General features: G+C 38.5%; 1 protein-coding gene across 3 annotated transcripts in view; it reads left to right on the top strand.

The window, feature by feature from the left end:
* The first annotated feature begins 2,231 nt into the window (after nucleotides 1–2,231).
* The window catches only part of LOC135255244 (transcription factor Maf-like), a 96,109-nt gene continuing 77,672 nt past the window's right edge, over nucleotides 2,232–20,668 (top strand). Inside the window, exons 1-3 of one of the 3 annotated variants that reach the window (XM_064336136.1) lie at nucleotides 2,232–3,584; nucleotides 14,294–14,353; nucleotides 17,411–18,779. In XM_064336136.1, the coding sequence (XP_064192206.1) occupies nucleotides 2,617–3,584; nucleotides 14,294–14,321 (996 nt within the window). In that variant the 5' untranslated portion in view covers nucleotides 2,232–2,616 and the 3' untranslated portion in view covers nucleotides 14,322–14,353; nucleotides 17,411–18,779. Of the gene's footprint in view, nucleotides 5,577–14,293; nucleotides 14,354–17,410; nucleotides 18,780–20,668 lie in introns of those variants that run through there. The other 2 variants (XM_064336137.1, XM_064336138.1) reach the window with 2 other exon arrangements.

The following is a 20,668-nucleotide window of genomic DNA, read 5'->3' as shown; positions in this document are numbered from 1 at the left end:
TATCAATATCAAATCAGCACGCACATGGGAGTAAAATAATTGTACAAATAAAATTCTGAATTTCCAATAACATGAAATCTTATTATGTAGGCCTGCTATCATATATTGTATAGAGGAACTGCTACAAATGATGGTAACCCTTTTAATTAGTTTAGTTATAGACCCACCATTTTGAGTTGGCTCTAGTCTCACTTACTATAAGGTATTCCAGGGGAATGCTATAATGTCGTAGAAATATTTCCAGAATAATGGTCTCTGAAAACTGAGCTTTAATATGGACAAATCATTCTTCTTACTGAAACATTTTATCAGGGGTGATGTATAAAACCTGCTGTAATTTCTGCATGGTCATAACAAAGTGTATACAAATACCCTTAAACAAAAGCTGAGAATATGTGCTTTAAACATGTTGAATTGTTTGATAACAAATGTAAAATTGGTCAGTACAGAGCCAAATCAAGATTGCTCAATGTATTTGTGTGCGTATATACACACACTAGATGACCAGAACTATCTGAACATCCCTTGGTCTGGGGCTGTTTTTCATGGTTTGGGTTGGGCCCCTGAGTTCCAGTGAAGGCAAATCTTAATGCCACAGCATACAATCACATTCTAGACGAGTCTGTGCTTCCAAACTGTTTTCAAACCCTTTCAGCATGACAATGCCGTTGGGCACACAGTGAGGTCCATATAGAAATGCTTTGTTTTGTTTTTTTGAGAACGGTGTAGAAGAACTTGACCGGCTTGCGCAGAACCCTGGCCTCAACCCCATCCAACACCTTTGGGATCAATAGGAAAGCCAACTGGGAGTCGGGCCAAATCGCCCAATCAGTACCCAACCCCACTAATGCTCTTTGGGATAAATGGAAGCAAATCCTTGCAGCAATGCTCCAACATGTAGTGTAAAGCCTTCCCAGAACTGTGGAGGTTGTTATAGCAGCAAAGGGTGGACGAATTGCATATTAATGCCCATCATTTTCTATGTGATGTTGGATGTGAGTCAAGCGTCCACATACTTTTGCCCATATAGTGTAATATATAATCGTTATAGGGATGCCTGTGGGTACAGACAATATAGCTATTTTACTTCTTTTAAGAAATAAATAAATAAATGTTTTTTTTTTTTTAAACCTTCTTTTTATTAACGGGAAACACGTGCGTCCAATAAGACTATCCTTGGGTTCACTTTTTCATGACGGTAAAGAGACAATAGAAAAAAATTGAATTGCAAGACAAACTACAGTATAATTAGTTTATGGCTCTTGCACATAAAGCTTGGTGCAATATTTTAGTAAGGTTGATTCGTTACGTCATGAACGACAGCATAGTGAAATGAGAATGAAAAAGTTTGTGTTAATTAAAAAATGGAAAACAACGGCAACAACTTTTCCAAAAGGTGGCACTGTTGAGTTTTCATAACGCAAAGTTTCTGCTGCACTCTCCAGTCTGGTGTGACGGTGGTCCACAAATGCTTCTGTGTACTATAAGATGTGTTTAAATAAAACAAACAAGATAAGAAGAATATCAACATAATTTCGGTACGAATATTAGGCCATGTTCATAAAATACGGCCACCATGAATATGCAAAACAATTTTAAAGTAAGCAACTCAAGTTAAACGTTTAAATAAATAAATAAAAGTGGAAGTTAACGAAAATATTTCGCACGAAATGAACATTAATTTAGTCTTGTTTCCAAAAAGGAAATAAGCGAGGTAATTAATGGCTGTGTATAGCCAACGCGACAGTGGTGAATTGTGATCTAATTTGACCAAATACTAAATAATTCAGCCGTATCCAATAAAATCTATATGTCATATCGGAAAAAATATGGGATCACTAGTTCTGTACAGGCAATTTAACTTCTCTCATACTAGACCTACATATGCTGCAGTGTTCTACGAGTTACCCTAAGCAGCAAAGTGGACAAACGATAAAGACAATTATTATCGTAGACAACCGTTGTTGCTTTTAGTCTTGTTTTCGTTTTTTTTTTTTTTCCCATTTATTTATTATTTATTTTACTTTAAACACAGTACGAAAGAGTTAAGATTTTTAGTCCCAGCTGATAGTCAGCTGATGGTCTTTGACAGTTGAGAAAACTTTTGTTTCTATACTATTATGCAAATTAGGTTTCAGACCGAGGGAACCCATTGGCTCTGAGGCTGAGTCAATTCCCTATTTCAAACCTGACGTCAGGGCAGCTATAAAACTCTGCAATGCTTTTAAACTCATCTGCTTGGTGATCCCTCAAAAATTCTCCTACAAGCCTGGGGTCATTTTTATACGACTACAACTTCCCTATTACTTAAGCATTTGACCATTTCAAATGCACGCAATGTATTACTTGAAGAACCAATGAAGAGGTAAATGTCTGGAAGAGAAGCTACCGATATTCTGCAAAGAAAGGAGAGTGGATGAACGCACGCACTAACCTGGTGCGTCCGCGTATGAGACTCTGCAAAGGAAATAATTTTATCAACGCCGCGGCAAAGCGAAAACACTTTTCTTGGTTTGAATAGATAAATAAAAAATCAAGCTGGCTCACACTCTCTCAAACCAGCAAAGTTTGACAGCTGGTCTTCATCCTCTTTGGAGGACTGTCAACAGCAAACGGATGGCATCAGAACTGGCAATGAGCAACTCCGACCTGCCCACCAGCCCCCTGGCTATGGAATATGTTAATGACTTCGATCTGATGAAGTTTGAAGTGAAAAAGGAGCCGGTGGAGTCCGATCGCAGCATCAACCAGTGCAGCCGCCTGATCGCCGGGGGATCCCTGTCTTCCACCCCGATGAGCACGCCTTGCAGCTCGGTACCCCCTTCTCCAAGCTTCTCGGCGCCCAGTCCAGGCTCCGGGAGCGAACAGAAGGCACATTTAGAGGACTTCTACTGGATGACGGGTTATCAACAGCAGTTGAACCCGGAGACTCTGGGCTTTTGCCCCGAAGACGCCGTAGAGGCGCTGATCAACAGCACTCACCAACTTCAGACCTTCGATGGCTATGCTAGAGGGCAGCAATTCGCTGGTGCAGGCGGAGGAGGAGGCACCATGGGTGGGGAGGAGATGGGATCCGCAGCCGCTGTGGTTTCTGCAGTTATCGCGGCTGCTGCAGCCCAGAACGGAGGTCCTCATCACCATCATCATCATCACCATCACGCTGGCGGTCATCACCAGACACCCGGGGTCCCCACCAGTGGGAACTCGGGAGGAAGTCACCCACATGTGCATTTGGACGACCGGTTTTCGGACGACCAGCTGGTGACAATGTCAGTGCGAGAGCTCAATCGGCAGCTCCGGGGGGTCAGCAAAGAAGAAGTGATCAGGCTGAAACAAAAGAGGCGGACCCTCAAAAACAGAGGCTATGCGCAGTCCTGTCGCTACAAGAGGGTCCAGCAACGCCACATCCTGGAAGGCGAGAAGTCACAGCTTATTCAGCAAGTTGATCACCTCAAACAAGAGATATCGCGACTAGTTCGGGAAAGGGATGTCTACAAGGAAAAATATGAGAAGCTCGTCGGAAATGGCTTCAGAGAAACCGGCTCCAGCAGTGACAACAACCCTTCATCTCCAGAGTTTTTCATGTGAGTGTCAGCATTTGAAAAAAGAAAACAAAAATCAAGCTTTTCAACGCCTTCATTAAAATGTCCATGCGAGTATTTTTTATGGCGCTTGCTATGCCAAGAACCACATTTCCAGCCTTTGGCCTTTTTTTTTTTCAAATTTGAGAATTCGAGTTTGCAGAAGTTTTGGGGGGCTTGCAATAGGAAGATTGAACTTGTATCCAGAAGTGTGTTCCTAATATGGAGCATACTCTTTGAAACTTGCCATTAATTTCATTTTTCTTATGCATAGGCCTACATACAATTGATAATGTTTTATATTTGTTAAGCTCATGGGACTTTTTCATTATTGATTTTGGCTTGCTGTGTTTTTTTATAGAAAGAGCAACCATTTTTTCTGTTTTTTTTTTATCATACAGTGCGTTTGTATACATACTTTGTTGTCGTTTATGTATCCATTCGCCAATGATACTACATCTAAGTTAATCAGCCATTTTTTTTCATCTTTAAACGTACAAAAAAAGAAAAACCTGCCAAATCAACTGCAACTACCTTCAATAGTAAGTCTTTGGCCTCGTTTTCTATTTTCAAACTCGGAGGATTAAGTCTGCCATTTTTATCCGATTCTCATACCATTCGTCATACTTGCTATTTTGAGTTTTGCAACAAAACTGTAACAGTTTAGAAACTATTTCATATTTGTTTAAAAGAGACTATATATTATTAAACTGCCCTGCATGCTGGACATGTAGGCCATGATATCTTTTTTGTGCTTTGAAAATGAACTTCTGGATGACTCCGCATGGCATTCATAACTTTATTTTGCCTTACCACTTTTTTGTGGATTGCAAAAAAGTGTGCGGGACATGCTCAATCAACCCCTCCTGTGAAATTATATCTTCACATCTCAGCAATTTTGAATTGAACGCCGTCGACTCTGGTTTCCATAGAATTTACTGCATTGACGTATTCTTGTTGAAAGCTGTCAGACTGGAATCCATGTTGCGAGGGGAACGGACTTTACCATTTCTGAAAGGAATCGATCCCTCGCTGGGACTAAAACTGTTGCTTAAAGCGGTTTGTTTATTTAATGAATACCACCATCCTTATGTATTGGGAAACCCTGGAATGCTATTGATTCCTCGTATATATTGTCATTAAGTACAATTTTATATTTCTGTAAACCTAAAAACAACATGGTCATGCTACAGGATGTTATTAAAAAAGGAACGTGATAGATAATCTAGGTTTACTTAGACGTAGTTTTGAAAGTCCTGTGCACTAAATTGATTTTTTCTGTTTTCTATTCTGTTTGTGTAAAGGGGAGGAGAGTTCAAAATATGTAAAATTATATGGGATTGTTCGCAACCCGATTGTTTGAATAAGTAAACAGAGCTTTTTATGCAGCATGTGCTTACAGTGAAAACAGAAGTTTGAGAGATGTAGCCTTTTTATACCACTGACTGTATTTTAAGCCAAAGTATTAAATGGGTATAGGGTGGGGGTGGGGGGTACTCAACTAGCTGAACGATAACCATGCATTTAAAACGTATTATTTTAAAAATAAATTGAAGTATTTGGGACTGAATTGCACTAAGATATAACCTGCAATCATGTATTACATAATAGAAGCTGTTTAGAACGCTAATGAGCAGTTATTATTGACATTGCTGGGTAATTTAATAATGCGATTTTAACGTGTGTTATCATGCAGGACAAGATGTTTTTTTTTTATTTGTTTTTTTTAAAGTCGATTTCATCGTTTCCAAGGCAATAATATAATAATCGGTCATGTATGGACATTGATATGTGGTCAGGGATTGATACCCTGCTTGTGCAAAATGTGGAAAATATCAATCATCAATATTTGTTTAAATATATGTTCATTAAAATATTTCTTTTTATATATATTTTGCTGTGCAAAATTGTCTTTCACTAACCATATGTGATGTTCATATGCTTTTTTCCTTACATATAATTAAACAATATGCAATAATAAAACAGTGAAATATGGCCTTCATCTATTTTTTAGTCTCGTCGGCACACGCTTATTTATGACATTCAGATCTAGCAAAACATTTTCAAATTGCTTCTGTAATATCTGTACGGATATTTAGGCTACACGTAAATGATCCTGCCGTTCACATGTGTTCTAAATCTGTAACTTGATAAGTTACTTATCCCCAGTCTGTTGCCAGGCCCTTTTGATGCGATAACATAACTGTTCTCCGTGGAAAATCAAAGAACAAGTATAGACTACCATTTGTTTTCTTGTTCAAACACCTCAATGTTTCCCCACTTTCATTTTGACAAGTTAACTTTTTTTTTGGTTGTTTGTTTTCGGTTTTTTTTTTTTTTTTTGTTATGTTTTTTTTTGTTTTGTTTTTTCCCCCAATCGGAGTGGATCGTTGCTACCTTGCAGCTCTAGACATGTGATTCGAAAATGAGACGTCCTTTGCAATTTTGTCATATACATTATTTCACAAGGACATAACATTTTCTGTTTTTATATTCAGTCTAATTTGAAGTTATACGTTCAAAAAATTTGATTAGCTTTAATGCTGTTAAATAATATCTCTTAAATATGCTATAAATTGTTTTCAAATAGGACAGACAACAACACACACATTTTTGAGTGGGTGGATTGAAAAACGAAACGGGAATACCAACTTCAACTGGCCGGCCGTTTTTTAACCGACAGAACCGTTTAGTAGTTTATTTTACATACATGTCGTGTCAAATGCAATTGCAGACTTGAATACATAGTGTTTCCTTATTTCTTTGTTGATTTATGCATTTACGTTGGCTTTGGCCACCTATATTGTGCATAACGCACAATATGATTCACTCAGCTGCCTTTACGTCATGGTTTGCCAAATAATCAATTATTAGATGAACTCTTACTCGTTGATTTCTCCAAGTAATTTCCTAATTTCTTTCTAGTAAAAAGTTCTGTGAACCACCAATAACACACAAATCGTAAAAACTTCAAGTGGCAATTTAATGTAAGGGACATAGTGCAGAGTAGGATATGACAATTTTGTCATTCTTGTGATTCCTGGGTCGTTTCCTTTTTTTAAATTTTGCTGAACTGTAGGTGTGTATGTGTGTGCCTGTGCGTGTGTCTGCGTATGTGTGTGTTTGTGTGTGATGGGTGTTCTTTCTACTGAGAATGTCTGACATTCAATTCATTTTATGGAAAGTGATCATTTGGGCACACAGGTTATGTGTTCATTAAATTTCAAACTGAATTTCTGGTTTCTTCAAATGTAGCAGGTAAAAACAAGATTATTTCATTGACCGTTACAATACATCCATGCTGAATGTGATGGCATGCTTTCATTGTAAAAGGCCTATAGCCAAGCCCAACTAAAGTACTTGGAATGGCCTTTGCCCGCATTTATAGAACACTGGATTCCAGTTACGGTTTTCTGTCTTACACACATTGATGCACATTATGATCAAAATATTGTATATGCAAGATATGGGTGTACATGGAATTGTATAATAATAATAATAATAAACAAGAACAAAACAACAGCTATTATTATTATTATTATTATTATTATTATTATTTTGGACATTGTCAAAAGGCTAGTATGGCCACCAATAACAAGTAAAAGGGTGTGTGTGCATGTGCGTGTGTCTGTCTATCTGTAAGGGGAGAGAGAGGAAGACATGATCTGTGTAGCTAACAGTAGCCTAACTGTTTTATTTTCCTTTGGCCAGTTATCTGAATAATCCATTGGCAAGCAATCCTAAACGTATTCTCTTAATAGTTTCATGCTGAAGTGTTCTTTGTCTCTTTGTTCTTATCAAATTGTGGAATGTAGTAAGCTAAAAAGGTAAAACAGAGTGTGATGTTGGAAACCACATGCCAAGGTGTGAAAGTCTTCTGGATTTGTTGTGCGCATATCTCTAAATGTAGCGTGGAAATCTCTCAGCCAATGCATATTTAATGAGAAGTATTTGTCATTAGAAAATATTCTGCAGAATGTGCCTTTTGCCAAATCTTAGATAGTCTAAATACATACAATGACTTGAAGGAGGAAGTGAATTTAACTGTTTATCTAGTTTGACAAGAACAGTGATTGGTGGTAATGCAGCTGGTACCAAAAATGTACCACGCATGCATCTGCTGAGATTATTATTTTAAAGGTCCAGGAAACCTTGTGGTTATGTTCCCCAGAAGTGACAATTGATTGTCTTCTTAATATTTATTTCAAGTTTTTAAACTAATTAACCATTGAATTGTAATAAACACTATTAGATTACCATGACCTGTGAAACCGATAAGGATGGGGTGGGCGTGTTTCGTCCACTCATTAATGTCCATATCCGTTAGACACCTTATATGTAAACCATTACTCGTCACTAGGTTAGAGTAGGTTGTCCTGAAACATGAAACATGAAAATAGCAAAATAAGCTAGTCTTTACCATCCTATAGTTAAACCTGCAGATCATTCAATGTGTAATAACATGGTAACACTGAGCTACTGTACACTAACATTAGACTTGACAAATGCGTAACCAAATTGACAAATGGGAGAAAATATGTACGTTTTTAAGCGTAGGTATCTGTGTATGAAAGTTGGGGGAAATGAACACACATTTTGGGGCAAGCATGGGTCAACAGCCCTAGCAGGCCACACCATCAGTTTCCTGGTGTACTTTAATAGGGCTCAGAGGGAGGCCTGTTTTCAGGGAACCATGGTAAAAGGTTCAGGCCCATGACTGGCGCTGTGTTGATCTTCTGGGAAACGAAGAGGTGATGGTGGACATGTGGAAGTAAAAGTACTGTGTCAGAAATTTAGTTAAGTAACCGGCATTTTAAGGAAATGTCAGTGTTAAGTAGCACCACCACATCCATTTCCTGTGTGCATCAACCCAAGTGGGAGGCGTCGCTTGTAAGTATCACAGTAGTCGCCAGCAGCACTTTAAGTCAGGGGAATGCAGTTTGCAGCCAAACACCACAGCCTAATTGCCAATTAGCAGAATGTACTCAACAGTATTGCTACGGTTTAATTTTGAATGCAGTAAAGCCTTAAGCAAACCGTTGTTTTACTGGTCACGTTTTCTTTGAGGAATAGCATCAAAGAGTAATTCAAAGCATTGTCATAGTAAAAATGTACTGTGTATTGCATTTCTATAACCATTGAATCTCTTGAACCAATTCCTTGTGCAGCATTCCTTTTCATTGAGATATGACAGAACATTGACTCAGAAGTAAACCAGTGCCCTTTTTTTAGAGGTGAATGAGATGACTACCACCAATACCGGAGTTGTACTTTTGTTATAGTTCCTCTGGGGACACTGAGAGGAAGTATTTAACTTATATATACTGACAATAATCATTAGTGTAGCCTACTTTATGCTTTACCATCTGTGAGCTGAAGTAACTGTATATGTTTCTGAGGAAGTGTGTGTGTGTGTGTGTATATACACACACACACACACACATACACATTCAGCATATTCTTTTTATTATTTACAAATGTGCCTCAAATAACATTTATGGACACACAAAGTTTTGCATCAGCAATGATGCAATCATGTGTGCTTGATGATGGCTGATTGCTTTAATGCAGGCAAGGTGCTTGGTTTCAGTTTTTTACATTTGCCTTGATGCACACTTATGCTACCTATGTCACATTTTTCCAACTCTGAATTTCTTATAGGTCTATCCTTTTTTATAAAAAATGTCATAAATTTATAAACATATAATTTCATTTCATTTACATGTTCGGCATACTAATTTCCAGTTAAATAAAATTGGCAACCAGCCATGGACTTTATGCCAATGGATACATAGTTGGTGAGTTTGTGAGTGAGTTCCTCTTTGTACCAAGTGTTGTTGTTTGCTAAATTATTAAATAAACACATTTTTCACCATTATTGATTTGCATTTTGTAGTATCACTTATATATGAAAATAAATACTTATTTTAAATCATTGCCCATGGTGACTAGCATGATGTGAATTCCTCATAATGTGAACAGTCTAGATTGACTAGAGACATTGCAACACCTTTTGTTTTACACCTTCTTTAATATACATATCCATAATCAGGAAGCTTATTGTTCAAAAGAGCAAAATTAGACACGTTAAACCTGGAGAAAAAAAAAACTTCAGGGCAGTTAACAGCTCATTCTTTTTCATTCTTAGCATCAGAAAATTGAGCTGTGCCACAAATAGATATTTATAAAAGGCATACTTAGGCCTCATTATAGCATTGTCCTTGAGAGTCCGTCTTGCCTCAGGTTATGCTGATGATATGTACAGTGTCCAAAAAAGTAATGCTATACCTCTAAAATGTGCTATAAGTGAGTATACTGTACAGTAAATGAAACTATTCAAGTGCCTCAGTTGCTTTATGCCTTTCACTGCGGTGGCCTTCTGAATCTTATGGATGCGAGGTTGGATTTAACAGATTGTGAATTCAGAATGCGAGAGCTTGCAAATAAGATACACATTTATGAATTTTCTGCATTTTTTAATAAATACAATTTGATTACATTTCAGTTGCAATTTACGTATACCATATAAAGATAGTGATCAACTTCGCCTGTTAATTGTAAATGTGCAATTTATATCAAGGCTTGCTTTCCTGGATTCTTTAAATTAAATTCAGCAATTCATGTTGATTACCCAGCCCCATTTATATGTTCAGAAGACGGGCTTATTGGGGGAGAAGGGGGTGGCTGGGGGTGAGTGCTACAAGCAGGCTCAAACTGAATATACTTTCGTTTTTATCTGTACAGGATTTGCATATCTCTGATAAATATGATATACAGTATATTGAATTAGTTTATAACCTGTCAGTGCCCGTATGTCATTTGAGTGCAACGTAACTGTTCCCCTGGAGTTCAAAAGAGCTCAGTAAAACTGAGTTATGTGGCATTTATTTGAAAACCTAATAATTTAACCCTCCTGGCTGAAAGTGTAGCTGCAGTCATGTTGAGACCTGCTTCATTTAAAGCTCGAGCCATCTTTCTTTTTTCAGATACTGTAGGTCCCATTGAGATTGCATGTATACTGGTGGCTCTGTGTTCGCATACAACAAAATATCTCCATGCCTTCCAAAATACACAATGCGTTACATGCATTATGTCATTGAGCAAATGACACAATGCACTGTATATACAGAGATGTGACAAATTAAAGGAAAAACCCGAATAAATGAGTGGAGAAATATAACAAATGCAGATGCTTCTACACAGGTGTACTGCATGATACACTTAGGCAATTAACGTCCAATCCCAACATCCAACAGTCCATCAACAACTATATAAAGAGGGATATTATAATTGGGTTGCAGTGTATAAACCCCTCATTACAAAGACAAATGCATATTTAAGAGTTCTGTGATGCAAAAACCATAGGCACTGGTCTACAGACATGTGGAAAAAGTCATCCTTCACCATATTCTCGACATGTGGGCAAGTGCATGTGTGGCGTACACCAAGAGAATGGTATAGGCCTGAATGCTTGACCCCTACAGTGAGAGGGTCTGGTGGCTCTGTTATGCGGTGGGAGGCACCTTCCTGGCATGGTTTGGGTCCACTTGTCCCCTTAGAGGGAAGGGTCACTAAAAATCAATACAAAGATATTCAGAGAGATGACCTTTGTCCTATGATGAAATACTTCTATCCTGATAGGATTGGTCTCTCAAAGAACATAACAATTGAAATACATACAGTCCAGGTCAGGATTTCATTTGACAGTTATTTCATTAATTGTGCTTCCAGAAGTCTGGTGAGCTGCCTGCTAAACTAATATCTACTTTTTATTGGTGTGAAAAAAGTCTTGGTGCAGCATTAATTCAGGCAAACCCAAGAAGCATCAGGGTGATCTAAATAGTCACTTGCAGAATTACTTATGATAGGGATGTCTTAGTACAGTAAATAGCTCAATGTTCAGCTTTTAGTAGTATATGGCTTAGTATGCAAAAGCTCACTATTTTTTTATTTGGTGGGTCATATTCTTAATTTCAAAGATTCTGCACCTGTTTTCTTTTTCCTTCCAATGAATACATTTTTTATAAGATGAGGGGAACTGGACCAGTTGTCAATGGGTACGGTATACATTATGACAAAATACAAACTGGGTGCTGAGGCAGTGTGCTACACTTGAATGAATATTCACTTCATGTTATGCTTGTAACATGTTTATCTTAAGGAAAACCAATTCAGAACATATGAGTTGACAGGTACTCTAAGCACATTGTAATGTAGAGTTATCCAACAACATTTAGCAATGTTTAACTTATGTTAGACTCTCATGGTCAACAATGTGTTTTTAAGCATATAAGCTTATAAACTGTAAATGTTCTCAATCACTTTGTTCACTCCAATCATTCAATTCAAGAGGCATAAGTCAGATAAAGGGTTCTTACGTTGACGGAAAATTCTGCTGGGTCCGATGTAATTCGGTGTGCCCGTTCAAAGACACTGCTGTAAAGGTATCTCTACAAGGGAAGTTATTAACCTTTATCAGCAGCTTGCATTGAACAGAGGACAAAGATGAGAATCATGGTTTGACTCAAGATGTGTCAGATTATATGTAGGATTAGGTGTTGAGCCTTCAGGAAGAAATGTCTCAGAAGACCTTCTCTGTTTAATGAAAGAATTATGAATTGGGGAAATGTGAGTGGGAAGACATATAAATTCAGTGGAAAGACATATAAAAATTCCAGAGTTACAAGAAACAATTATGTGAACCATTATACTGGCCAGATTTGATTGCATTAGTCAGAGCAATGTGTTCGGTTCAACAGTTCTGAAGGAAATTATTTGTCATTTGGTTCTCTGCTTTTGTGCAAATATGACTGACACCAGACCCAGTTTTGTTATAATAGCATAAACAAATTCCCTTTCATTTATGTCAGACATCAAACTATGAAACATTACAAATAACCATGCCTGTGTGCAGTGTCGGTTGACAAAGAAAAATGGTATCCAGTATCAATAAAAGTAGCCCCTGGGATACTTTCCTTACCTCAGTGTCATAATTAATTACTTACACATACAGTAGGACTCTATGTTGCCTCTTCCTTAAAGGGGTTACAAAAAAATATTCTCGATCATAATTATTTATACACTCATGTGGCCTCTTTTTCTCCTATAAAGTGATGGCTTCGACATGTTTTTATTCTGTTCAGTAAATCCAATTTCATTGACCCCACCACAACAGTTGGGGTCAAGACACTGATGGGCTGTTCATGCTGTCAAGTGTCAATCTGGCTCAAAGTTTATTTCAGACAGTAATTCGGAATTGGAATCAGCCTCAATAATTCCGATCACAATAAATCAGATAATAGGAATGTGTTGAGTTCATAACACACTTCACAATAGTAGAGATACTGTTGTTTTTTTCTGTTTCCATTTGTGTTTTTGAGTCCACATGAGGCAGTGTATTTCACACAAATGAGCATCAAGCATCTGTGAGATCTTTGAATGCAGGCACTTTCTATTGTAGTTTGTATGATTTCTGTTATCCCATTAATATGTGAATGCCATGGTTGATGTGCATTAATAGTTTGTGTGTGTGCGTCACCACGGAAAGTTTTATGCACTGCTACTTATAGTAGATCCCATCAGTGGGTATGTGAAGGAATTTACTGGTGTCAGGGTTTTACCAGAGGAACCAGCCCATAAAAAGCATATTAGAATAATCCTTCATCGAGCCCCATTGGAATATGACGAGCACTGGTGTCCAGGACAGAAATTAGAACCTTTAATCAGCATTAGTTTACTTTTTTGATGAGAAAACATTTGAACTGCAGTTTGAATGTGAAGATTCAGACTAAATATACAGTCAATTGATTCTCTAGAAAGTCTAACTTTGGTCTTGCCACTGTACTGATTTCATTGAAGTGCAGGAGGCAGCTCTACTGTATGTGCTGAACACAGACCTAGTTTGATTGAACCTGAAAGGCAATCAATAAATAAAGTGAGATGAACAACATAGAATGTTTGCAAGATTTGAAGCGACATGGAATGGGCTATAGTTATCATATGATGTATCTCACTTTAATGTAAAATGGTTGTGTCTTTTTTTTATATAGCTCTATATGCACTGTATTTTATGAATGCATGTACTACAGTGCAGCATTTCTGTTCTATTAGCTGTTCTATAATATTTAAAATATGGTGCCTGGCTGCATGCAAACGTTTTTGTCAGTGTAACAATGTAGAACTGTAAACTTATTCATTAATCTAATTTAGAAAGTAATGTGTAGATTTGTATAATACAGTCAATTTCTATTTCAATTTCTGCTGTAGATCATTCATATAATGGGACGACATAGCTCAGGAGGTAAGAGTGGTTGTCTGGCAGTCGGAGGGTTGCCGGTTCGATCCCCCGCCCTGGGCGTGTCAAAGTGTCCCTGAGCAAGACACCCAACCCCTAATTGCTCCCAACAAGCTGATTGGTACCTTGCATGGCAGCCTTTCACCGTTGGTGTGTAAGTGTGTGCGTGTGAATGGGTGAATGAGTAGCATCAATTGTAAAGTGCTTTGGATAAAAGCACTATGTAAATGCAGTCCATTTACCATATAATGAGAATGTTTCCACCACTAGAGTATCCATAGATTTTTTTAAATTCATTGCTGGATACTGTGCTGATAATTCATTGTTTAATGCATATACAGTAGCCATGTCCTGTACATACTACCCTAAGCCTTTCTGTGGATGTTTTGATTGTACCTTTTCTTGTCTGCCATGTCAGGTCATCAAGAAATTTCATACATCTGTGATAGAGAAATCATCCTTGGCCTTGAAGTCTGAGGTAAAATAAAAACATTTTTTAAAGTTTATTAAGAAACCATTGTATGCTTTTGTCGGTCCCTTGAGTAAGATAATGAATCTGTCATTGAACTCAGAGATTTATTAAAGTTTATGCATTATTTTATCTTGTTTGACATGGTGCATGTGTAAACTGGAAACAGTGTCATCTATTTTTTATATTTTAAAGTGATATGAAATTTGTTGCAGAACAATTGTAATTGACATTTGGAATTATGCATACATATCATTTTTGAACTTATATATACTTATATATATATTGAACCTCAATTATATGCATCATAAACCTGTTAATAATCAATAAGAATCACAACTTTATTAATTAAATCATACATGGCAATGACAATGACAATGGGCGTGGGAATTAGACTGAATTCAAGTTGTGTACAGGGATGTTCTAAAAATCTTCAGATAAATTAAAAGTTGTCAAATAAATATGTTGTGAAATAAATATTACGATCACATATCAGAAGTGCCCTCTGGTTATTTTGGCTATGCAATTAAAATACATACAGAACAATAGAGTTATCATCTCAGCCTATGGAGAGTAAAGTAGGTTTACTGACAGACAATTTTGATGTACACACATTATGCTACACATTATGCTGTTGCAGGCTTTTTTTTTTTTTTAATCTGGAGAAAGGAAATCTGTTTTAAAAATTTTGTAGGTCTCAGGTGAGCTATAGTGCAAATTCAACCCCACAAGGTTGGTTGCAGAGGACAAGTGATCTTTAGACTTATAGTGCACTTGAATTCTATGAGTGTCCAAATACCACCTCGTCACTAAGACGATTTTACCATTGTGCACTAGTAACGTTATTTCACCTTTCCCTATTGGTTCTGTACCTTAATGAGGCTTAAAAGGATATAATGAACCTGCCAATGTCTGAAGCAAGCCTCGTTTCACAGGTCATCAATTTTCTCCATTGAATTTATTGTAGCACATTGTAATGAATCCATTTGTTAATTGGACATTCATTCATGCACAAGGCATTCTGCTGTGTTTCGGTACACTGAGAGATTGGTCACATTTCAGTTTTGAGGGGAGAAAATTACACTTCTGTGCCATAGGGTGATGCTCAAACAGTCTCACTTTATTCTTTCTGTCTCTATGTTTTAAATCTCCCTCCTGGAGGGACTGTCTTCCAGTGGAGGGGAAACATCACCAGAATACCTTTCTTGTTAAAGAGCTGGGTGACTTTGCAGGTGCTTCTGCAGTGATGAGGTATTGTGGGAGATGTTTCTGTGCGTGTGTGTGTGTGTGTGTGTGTACCTGTGATTGCAGAGAACTAAGCCCTCCACACCATAGCGTGCCTATTGGAGAGGACAGCGCACAAACCTCAGTGACACGACCCCACCCGACCCCTAATCCCCAGCACCGAGACCCCCCAAATGGGCCTTTACTGTACATCTGCATCACATCAGCAGCCACTCAAAAAGGGAATCACTTTATCCGTCATTTCAGAGCATTTCAGAGCTTTTCAGAGCAATGTTTCTGCAGTGCTCGCACGCCTGCCAGAAACAGCTGCTCTCTCTTAGTGCGCCTCATTGTTGTGCTGGCAGCCAATATGCATAATAAATACAACTCTGGAATGTTGTGATATTGATTTTCTCTTGATGTATGGATTTTCCATACATTACTCATATGTTGTCTTTGTTCGGTGTGTGATAAGCAACTGAAATCCAATCACGTTTCACTGCAGAGCAGAGACAGTAGTCTTATGTACAGTTTAAGATTCATATTTATATTATAAGAGCTATAAGATTAGTATTTATATTGTTAGCTTTTGCTGTTGGATATTTGTTGTCCTTTGGATGACACTTAAGACATAAGAAGACCGAGTCAAGTGGCCCATACAGATAGAAGAACAGAAACGTAAGCAATTCATCTACATCAATGCAATGAAGTGGCAGTGGAATATATTATTTTGGTTTGACCCCTTGGGTGCTGGTAAATGAAGGTGTCATGGTGTAAAGCATCATTATGAAAATGCGCCTTCAGTTTTCTGAGCTCTTTAAAATAATCTCTTAATACAAATGCATGGATAGCACAATCCTGGCATGGTATGACACCCCCACAACCTGCTGAAGTGATTCAGAAAGACAAAGCGCCCCTGTCAGTCTCTCTATACCAGAGGGAGAAGGGCATTTCGAACTTCCCTTATGCTATCTGGCACGTGGCAACTTGGAACAAATTAAAAAATTTAACCTACCACAGCATTACTAATAAATGCAAGATTGTAGTTCATTTTAAGAACCGCTGAACTCACAAAAGTCACCACAAAATTGTTCATTAACAAATACTAATTGTTGCATGTCCCTTGTCCTCATTACCACACAGTCAGTCACTTTTGGGTGTGTCTCTCTTTATTCTGATACTTAAACCAGAAATAGTCAGAGCGGACTGACAGTGGAAGCAGCCTTCAAGGCTCCTTAAGGCCTTCAATCACTGTTTCCCTGGTCATAGGAGTCCATTGTTCCAGTTCTGTAATGAGCTCTCGGTTTATTAGGTTTGATTGAGCTGCTTGTTAATGTAGTAAAAATCTGTATTTGACATCACTCAGCGTGCATACAGTTAGTTCTTTTTCGTGATATGGACCCTTGACATGTCCAAGAATTGTTCTTTCTAGAAAAAGGATACAAGCAAAAGTGCTTCTGTAAGTTCTTTCAATTTAATCTTGGTAGTTTAATGTATTGATTAAGAGTAATTTGTTTTTTATGGGGCATTGAACAATTGATTGAGGTTAATTGAGATGGTGTTGAAATTTGTTTTAGGGGCAAATATTAACCGGAATGTTGAATAAAGTGCTTCATAATAGCATAAAACCAGCTTGACAAGCACATTGTTCTCACAGAGATTAAATGTGGATATATATATTTTTTATAAATAAAGGTCGGTGCTCAATTAAAAGGTCAATCAAATCGTATTAATTGAGAGCTCAGCAGGAATGCAAACAAGCATGCACCATGTGCTACACAGCCAGCATCCTGAACTAATACTGTACTACAGAAATGAAACTCCTGCATTCTCCCAATTTAGTCTACAGACACAAGAGCCCCCAGAGCTAACTGCAGGTCAGATCCAGCCTGCAACCGCCAGGGAAGGACACGCCGTGGATACCACATCAGAAGCTTGTGAGTTGTGTGTCGCCCCATGATTGTGCTGGGCACTGTCGCAGTGGCAAGGCCAAAGTGTGCCAGCCAAAGTCTCGGTCCAGCTGCGGAGTTTCGGCGCACTATTGGCCCTGGCGCGCAAGACCCACATCACCTGCGGCCACCACCGAAGCAGCAACGCCCTCTCGCCGTCCCCACTTCCTCCCGCGCGGTCTCCCGGCACGGATCCGCGGGGTGTCTGGGAATCGGCGTTTGACTCCGGCGCGCTCTATTTTTGGACTCTGGTCCTGCGCATCGGCACCGAGGAAATCAATCTGGATTGATCTGTCATGCGGAGTGAAAGTAATGGGAGTGGGGGGAATAAAATAACCCTAATATAGGTCAAGAGGTCAGCGTGATTTATTTTCACGGGGAGAAACTTCCCCCCTTGTTTTTCTCCACCAGATGCGCGAGGCCCACCTGCTCCGTCCTGCCTGCTTTTCTCTCTGATTCTCTGAGCCGTGAAACCGGAGACAGGGAGTTATATTTAGCGTGGAGGACTGACTGTATTTTGGCTTCGCATTAAGGTTAAAAATACGAAGAGCCTCGTACAGCGAGGGGCACGTCATTGCCGCAAATTAACTTTGCCGTCCCAGGGCGAAATCACATCGACGGGAGGCATTCTGTTAATTTGCTCAATTGACAGCGCGATAGCCGCTGCTTTCTATAAAGAACCTTTCCAAAAGTAAGGCTCATGCTGGACCAAAAGCAGGAACACAAACGTGAGCTAGCTCATTACAGGACATGAGATATCCTTTTTCAAAATGCCTAATTATATATGGGGCAGCAACATTGCAACCTACGGAAATGCTGTAATTTGAATTGTCATACACCTGTGTGGGTATTTTTTGCCACCATTTTCTTACGCATACTCTGAGTTAGTTGTCCCCTCAGAACTGGGGCAATTAAAACATTGAAGCTCATGCTTTCAGAAATAGGGCAGAAACCGTGATAACTCATAACTCCTGATAAAGGACTGCACTCAGCATTTTTTTTTTTTTACAAGTCCCAAAAATTAAAACAATATAGCATTCATCAGTGCTGTGCTGGCAGCCTCATTATATACTTTCCCTGAGTCATCACTTCATGTGCACAAGGTAGTAGAGAGGAATTGCCAATCTCTTACCAATTGCCAATGGTCATATGCTTCTGGTTATACCATAAGTGCTCTTTTCTGTTGAGTGTAATCTGCACTGTAACGTCCCCTGCTACATAGATCACTCTGCATATCAGTCATCACATATAAATTAATTAATTTTAAAAAAAGATGCTAATTCTGTAAGGTAAAAGTGACCAGGGCCAGTGTGTTGAGGATGAAGCATTCCTGGCTGCGGGAGATGGACGGGAGGGAGGAGGCTGGCCTCTGCACCGCAGGGCTCACTCCACGGAGGGGATCAGGGGAATTTTCTTTCTTTCACAAATCGCCTTTTCTTACCAAAGCTGCATTTCACCAATGAATAGCATTGGTTAGAGTTTGCAGACAACCCCTGAAATGTGCAAGTGTCTCTCAGGTGTTGAAGGGCACACTGGGGTTTGAGAACAAAAATGGGTCCTGCCTTTTAGTTTCACAAATAGCTGTGAATTTATGTTTTGAAATAAATATGCAAAACTAGCATTGTTAATCGTTAATAAAGAAGTGAAACATAAAATCACTTATTGTGAATATTTTCATATATGTTTTAGAATACTGTGTTCACTTTAGTTATGAAAAATGAAGACAACACATCTTTCTCTTGGTTCAGTGTGGCACTTATACTGAGGACACTTAAATAATAGTAAAATCATCACGCTTGATGTAATTACTGAAAAATGGCATCCTCAGGGGCTCCATTCTGTACTTAAAACAAGATCTGGAATTAAACAGATTTTCAAAGTAAGCTTCAATAAAATAAAGCTAGGCTTTGGTTTGGGAGCTTTAATTTTAATGTTAATTATTTTTACATGAGCCTGTTCATTGACATGATATGTGAGTTTGAAGCCTTCAAAATGGTTAAATGAGGCCAAGATTAGTGGATAGTTGGATACCTATGTAACACAAGTCTGAAAATCATAAAGGAAATAAAATGAATCAAATCAGCTTTTTAGTTCCTGAAATTTAAAACAAAAAATCAATGAGCCAAACCAGTCAATGCATGGACAGCCCCCGGGAGTCTGCAGAACACTGTGGCCTTGGACCCTCCGTGCATTGTGGGTAATGTGGGAATAAGCACTTGGTAATGAGCTGTGGAAATATGATGTCCTGTGGCCACTAACTAGCCCTACACCGGCCTCCAAAGTGACCAGGATGCAGACAGGAAATTGAGTGTGGGCCAAACCCAATCTGAAAGTAAACAAATTTCCAGCAGCTTCAAGAATTGCACCATTTGCAGTCATATCGTTATCAATCTTTATTTTACTAGGGAGTTACAATTAAATGAGAAACTTTTTTACTATGCAGACCTAAACAGACAAGCTTTGGAGTAACACACTCAGCACATTCACCTACAAATTAATCAAGCAAAATTACATCTTGACACATAAATATTATCCCAATGATCCAGTCTGACACATGGTCCAAAAACCTTTATACATGTCACGTTTTAGAAAATCAAATGTTGTGGTTGGCTCCAAGCTGAGCCAGTTTTTATAATCTTCTAATGCCCCCCAGGCAAATAAATCCATATTAGGATATTCATCCCAGACTCCCAACAACTCCACTTTTTTTCTCCAGCAAGGGAACCCAAAGAACACAGAGTATATCCTCTGCATCTTCGTGGAAGTGCATCCACCCCCACCCACCTTGTTAGCTTGATGAATAACAGCTCTGCCAGGAAACTGCTGAATTTTACGTTCCACGTCTATTTTGTGCTGGCTGATATTAATTTCAAGTGCTACGAGGGAGCTAGGTAGAAATGAAAGTTTAAAAAATGAAATAGAAATGCTTGGTATTTCATCATCCCACATCCTACCCCCACAATTGCATCTGCTCTGTATATTTAAGACTGCTTTGACTATCTGCTTTTGTAAAGTTATTCAGTAATTTATTTATTATTATTTGGCGGTGTTTTCACGATGTCTGCTCTCCTGTGCATAGGAAGAAACACCTGGCTGGACGGTCCACGCAATAAGTGTGAAAGCAGAATGCGCTGTTACTGTAGGTTCTCAG

The sequence above is a fragment of the Anguilla rostrata genome, chromosome 5 (assembly GCF_018555375.3).
Source record: "Anguilla rostrata isolate EN2019 chromosome 5, ASM1855537v3, whole genome shotgun sequence".
In the NCBI taxonomy this organism is placed as follows: Eukaryota; Metazoa; Chordata; class Actinopteri; order Anguilliformes; family Anguillidae; genus Anguilla; species Anguilla rostrata.
This window is presented reverse-complemented; position numbering and strand designations above follow the sequence as displayed.